The sequence below is a fragment of the Myodes glareolus genome, chromosome 6, assembly GCF_982192425.1.
Source record: "Myodes glareolus chromosome 6, mMyoGla1.1, whole genome shotgun sequence".
Taxonomy (NCBI): Eukaryota; Metazoa; Chordata; class Mammalia; order Rodentia; family Cricetidae; genus Myodes; species Myodes glareolus.
Window position 1 is genome coordinate 118,407,025 of NC_142031.1, and position 6,000 is coordinate 118,413,024.

At 41.0% G+C, this 6,000-nt stretch overlaps 1 protein-coding gene across 2 annotated transcripts in view; it reads left to right on the plus strand.

Annotated features, from left to right (window-relative positions):
• The window catches only part of LOC125404339 (phosphatidylinositol 3,4,5-trisphosphate 3-phosphatase TPTE2-like), a 122,647-nt gene extending 121,698 nt beyond the window's left edge, over positions 1 to 949 (plus strand). For both annotated transcript variants that reach the window (XM_048440154.3, XM_048440155.3), the window contains exon 28: positions 690 to 949. In XM_048440154.3, coding sequence (XP_048296111.3) covers positions 690 to 792 — 103 coding nt within the window. In that variant the 3' untranslated portion in view covers positions 793 to 949. The remainder of the gene's footprint in view (positions 1 to 689) is intronic.
• The last annotated feature ends 5,051 nt before the right edge of the window (positions 950 to 6,000 follow it).

Below are 6,000 nucleotides of genomic sequence, written 5' to 3' on the forward strand. Positions count from 1 at the left end.
GACAGAGAGAATGAGAATCTACTACAGGCCAAAAAAAATGTAATCTGGTGAGGTGGTAGATGGTGTTGAAATGGTTGTCACTGAACTTCAGACTGACAGACTGGCTAAGGACTGATGATAATTCTAGCCTGTAAGACACCAGAAGGGAGCTTGCAAAGCACGTGATTTAGATTTGCAGTAAATTTGTATTTGGTGACGATTTTGACCATTTATTTCTGGATGTGTACAAACTTTGTTTTATGAGCCTTGGTCCTTTATAATCCATGTTGATATAGGAAAAGCAAAGTTGGGTCCTTTTAATTCTCACTTTTATATAAGATGCTAAAGATGTTTATAACATTTAATTTGCAGATGGATAATATAAACTATTTATAGGCAGGAGACAGATGTTAAGCTAAAACACAAAGTTCTTCACTTAAAGGAAAAGCAATGTTTTACTACTGGGTTTTATTACACATCTGTTATAGAAATATCATGAATAATATCCTATGAACCAGTGTTGGAAGAGTCAGAAACTGTTCTTACTAAGGTACTTTTGACCTTGGAGAGATGAAAGGGGTCATACAACACACAGAGAGGGTCTGAGACTCTGATAGCTAGTGGGGTCCTTTTTATGACCCACCAACAAATTAATCATGGCTTCCTGTTAGCCCTAATAGAAAATGTAATGATTTTTTTCTTATTCTTAGGCTGTATCTACCAAGAAATGAATTGGATAATACGCATAAATCAAAAACATGGAAAATTTACAGTCCAAAGTTTGCAGTAGAAGTATATTTTGATGAGATATAGCGCAAAGTTGTGTAGTAGCTTCTGACTAAGTGCTGTTCCCCTTCTTGGAGAGAAACATGCTCTTTCCACTTCATGCTGCATATTTATGTCTTCTAACCTATGTCACTGATGGTTTGTCTGTAGTGTATGTGTGTACATGTTTCTGGGAAATATATTAAATGTGTACAGTAAAAATTATGTCAATGGCCTTTTTTTTTCTTATGGAGGCATATACAATATGGTCTTTCTCTTTTTATTTTTTTTTCCTTTTTTTTCTCAAAGTTTATTAAAATACAAAAGTCTCCATTTCCGCCCCTCCTCCCAACACCCTCCCACTCCCCTCACTTCCTCCCCTCCTCCCTCTCCATCCCTAAGACCAGTCAGGGCTTCCTGCCCTGTGGGAAGTTCAAGCTCCTCCCCCCTCCCTCCAGGGCCAGGAAGGTGAGCATCCAAACAGACTGGATCCCAAAAATCCAGTATATGCAGAGGAAACAAGTCCCAGTGTCATTGTCAATGGCTTTTCAGAAAGACTCCGGGCCAGCCACATTCAGAGAATCGGGCCTCATTCAGAGAATCTGGTTGGATCACGTGCTCGCTCAGTCCCAGACAACTGACCTTGGTGAACTCTCATTAGATCAGTCCCCTTGTATCAGTGGGTGATCGCACCCCTCGCGGTCCCTATCTCCTTCCTCATGTTCTTCCTCCTTCTGCTCCTCATTTGGACCTTGGGGGACTCCGTCCAGTGCTCCAATGTGGGTCTCCGTCTGTATCGCCATCCCTCATCGGATGAAGGTTCCCTCTGATCTTGCCTTCCTTGCTCACGTTCTCTTTCCTTCTGCTTCTCGTTTGGACCTAGGGAGTTAAGTCCAGTGTTCCAATGTGGGTCTCCGTCTCCATCTCCATCCATCGCCAGATGAAAGATCTATGGTGATAAGCAAAATATTCATCAGTATGGTTATGGGCCAAGGCCGGTTCAGGCACCCTCTCCTCTATCCAGAGAACAATCTGAGGATCTCTCCTTGGACCTGGGATCCCATTTATAATCAAGTCTCTAGTAAACCCTAAACTTCCCTAAATTTCCCTTAGTTGAGAAATATTCTTCCCTGATCCCATATCTATCCTTCCTCCCTCCCCCCCCAGTCCCCCGGTCATTCCCCATTCCTCCCCTGCTCCCTTCTCTCTAACCCTCTCCCCTTCTAGCAACCCTCCCAACCCCCAAGCACCCGAGGTTAGAGGTTACCTGGGACTCTTGTCTATTTCCAATCTCCAGGAGGAAAACTACCTGAATTTTCTTCAGGTTCACCCTCCTATCCAGCTTCTCTAGGATCACGAATAATAGGCTCAAAGACCTTTAATTATGGCTAGAATCCACTTATGAGTGAATACATACCATATTCCTCTTTTTGGGGCTGGCTTACCTGACTCAGTAAAGAGTTTTCTTTTCTTTTTTTTTTATTTTTTTTTTTTGAGCGAGGGTCCCATTATATAGCACTTTCTGGCCTGTAATTCACTGTCGGCTAGATGTGAACTCATAGAAATCTACCTGCCTCTGCCACATGAGTGAAGGGATTAAAGCTATATATCACCATGCCTGGATCTCTTTGTACTGTTTGGAACATTCTGTACATAGAAGTATTAGGTATTATTTTGAAGAACTTTGAAGCTATCAATCTTTCATGTCAATATTAAGGACATTAGGTATCATTTTGAGAAACTTTGAAATAACAGATCTTTCCTGTCAAAAGAATTGAGCTATTATAGAAGTTATCTGTGTTCCCACAATACACATGTATTTACATGTTTCAGAACAAGTATTTATTCTGTTTTATGTTTGTAATTTGCTTATACTTGATTCACAGATTGTTAAGATACATAGGATTGGCAACAATGCCAAAGATTTTTTGTTTTAGTTATTTATTTTACCTGCATACTTGTGTCTCTATGTGTGTATGCATGGGTGTACATGTGCCATAATGCACATGTCAACATCAGAGGACAACTTTTACAGACTGTTCTTTCCTTCTATCATATGGATTCTGGGAATTGAACTCAGGTCCTCAGGCTTGACATCAAATACCTTTACCCACTGAGCAAGCCATCTCCCAGACCAGCAAAATCAAAGTTTTAAATCCAGGAGAAAAGAATCTAGTCCTTTACTGATAGCTCACACTTTCCCCTCTCTCTAGGGGATGCATAAGTAGCTTACATGGCAAAGTCTTTTTAATTACACATAGGAAGGAGAAAACAATGCTGGTAAACACGAAAAGCAAAGACCTTAGTGACTGCTGCTTTTGTGTAACATTAAATGAAGTTGAAGGAAACCAATCTAGATATATTAAAGGTCATTGTCCCTGCCCTCCTAAACCAATTAGCTCTAAGGAATGTTGCCTTTAAGCACTGGTTAGCCACACAAATTAATTTTCTGTTTGGTTTCAAGTGCATAAAAGAACTGCATTCTAAGTCCCTTCTTGACCACGAATTATTGATCATCCTTGAAAAGAATGTCATTTGGGGCTTCACTGAAATAAACTTATTTAGATTTCCCCTTTATTAGAAAGAATGCCAACAACTGTGCCAAGATGAATTTGTTAGGAAATTAAAGATAGCAACTAGTAACTGTCTGTTATCATTACAGGGACACCTTCTAAAAATGTCAGTAGATGACTCCATTATGCAGACCATAGAGTGACTCTGCATAAAGATAGCTATAGCATCAATGGACAATATAATCCTACAGGACCACATCATGTGCACAATTTCATAGACAGAAATGTCACTTTGTAGACCATGGCTATTTAACTCCTGAAAAACCCCACATTCTGTAAAAATCACTCTAAAAACAATAGCTCATGAAAATGAAAGAGGTTTGGGGACAGACCACAGCAATCAAGCAACTCTGCATAGTCAGTATTCTAACCACTTGGGCCTCTGGGTTAGCAGCTCTGAAGTCTAGAATGTAAAGCTGTGTGTTTTGTTCTGAAGTAAAAATAGAATAAATCAAGGCTATGATTGCCACAACTGTTACTTAAGCTCAAAGTTTCTCTGGTAATGGGAGCAGTAATCTGCACAGAGCTAAGAGATGTTTGTTTGTTTTAATGCCTCTTACTTGCCATCCTCTAAATAATACACAAAGGGTTTCAGTCCTGTCTTCCCCTAATGTGGTTGTATGATTTTCCATAAATCCAGTTATGGAAACATGAGCTGGAACATGACAGGATGCATACTATTTAATTTGATTTGCAAGCAGCATCTATTCATCCATAGGCAGAGTCCATGATTGGTTAGCCTTTTAGTTTGCCACACTGGCAATAAGGAGGGAGAAAACTTCAATACTTCAAAAGTGTTTTTGTTTTTGAAAAAATGTTAACATTGAGGTTTCTCTCCCACCATTCAAGGCTCATCAAAATTTCTGCCAGTTGCCAGTTGCTATACTGTTCTGGTTTTGTTCACAGAAAGAAGCTTAGTTAAGCCTCTGGCAGTTTGGCTGTCTTAGATCCCCAAATGAATGATTCTTTTATTATTATTATTATTATTATTATTATTATTATTATTATTATTATTATTATTATTTATACAATATTCTTTCTGCATGTATGCCTGCAGGCCAGAAGAGGGCACCAGACCCCATTACAGATGGTTGTGAGCCGCCATGTGGTTGCCAGGAATTGAACTCAGGACCTTTGGAAGAGCAGGCAATGCTCTTAACCACTGAGCCATCTCTCAAGCCCCCCAAATGAACAATTCTTAAAACAAACTGAGAAATTCATCTCACAATATAGCTCAATATAAGTTTTCCTAAATAGATTTGCAAATTTGACTTAGAATTATCCAAAAATGCAAAGTGTTTGGGGCAGAACACTTTTGGGGGCATAGTAGTGTTGTACCCTTGTAATTAGAATTTTTAGGCTGCCTTCAGTTCAAGGCTATCTGTGCTTCAGAGCAAATTCTAGGCCAGCCTGAGCTACAGAAAGAGACTCAGTTTCAAAAATCTATCAAGAAAGTCATCCAAAAAGAGGAATATGGTATGTACTCACTCATAAGTAGTTTTTAGCCATAGTTAAAGGTCTTTGAGTCTAGAATTTGTGATCCTAGAGAAACTAAATAAGAAGGTGAACCTGAAGAAAATCATATAGTTATCCCCCTGGATAGTGGAACTAGGCAAGATTGCCAGGCAAACTCGGGTGCATGGGAGGTGGGGGAGTGGTAGTAAGGGAAGATGTTCAGGGAGAGGGGAGAGGGAGAGGATTGGGGATGGCTTGGGGGAAGGGGAGGGAGGGAGGGAGGAAGGATGGCTGTGGGAGCAGGGAGGTTTATATCTCAGCTAAGGGAACCATTTTAGGGTTTGCAGGAGACTTGATTCTGGAGGAGTTCCCAGTAAAAATTAAATAAAAAATAAAAAATAATAATTAAAAAAAACACTTTATGGAGTCAGGTAAGCCAGACCTAAAAATAGGAATATGGTATGTATTCACTCATAAATGGATTCTAGCCATAATTAAAGGTCTTTGAGCCTTTCGTGATCCTAGAGAAGCTGGATAGGAGGGTGAACCTGAAGAAAATTCAGGTAGTTTTCCTCCTGGAGATTGGAAATAGACAAGAGTCCTAGGTAACCTCTAACCTCGGGTGCTTGGGGGTTGGGAGGGTTGCTGGAAGGGGAGAGGGTTAGAGAGAAGGGAGCAGGGGAGGAATAGGGAATGCTCGGGGGACTGGGAGCCGGGGAGGGAGGAAGGATAGATATGGGATCAGGGAAGAATATTTCTCAACTAAGGGAGTCAGTTTAGGGTTTACTAGAGACTTGATTATAAATGGGATCCCAGGTCCAAGGAGAGATCCCCAGATTGTTCTCTGGATAGAGGAGAGGGTGCCTGAACTGGCCTTGGCCTATAACCATGCTGATGTATATTTTGCTTATCACCATAGATCCTTCATCTGGCGATGGATAGAGATGGAGACGGAGACCCACATTGGAACACTGGACTTAACTCCCTAGGTCCAAACGAGAAGCAGAAGGAAAGAGAACGTGAGCAAGGAAGGCAAGATCAGAGGGAACCTTCATCCAATGAGAGATGGCGATACAGACGGAGACCCACATTGGAGCACTGGACGGAGTCCCCCAAGGTCCAAATGAGGAGCAGAAGGAGGAAGAACATGAGGAAGGAGATAGGGACCGCGAGGGGTGCGATCACCCACTGATACAAGGGGACTGATCTAATGAGAGTTCACCAAGGC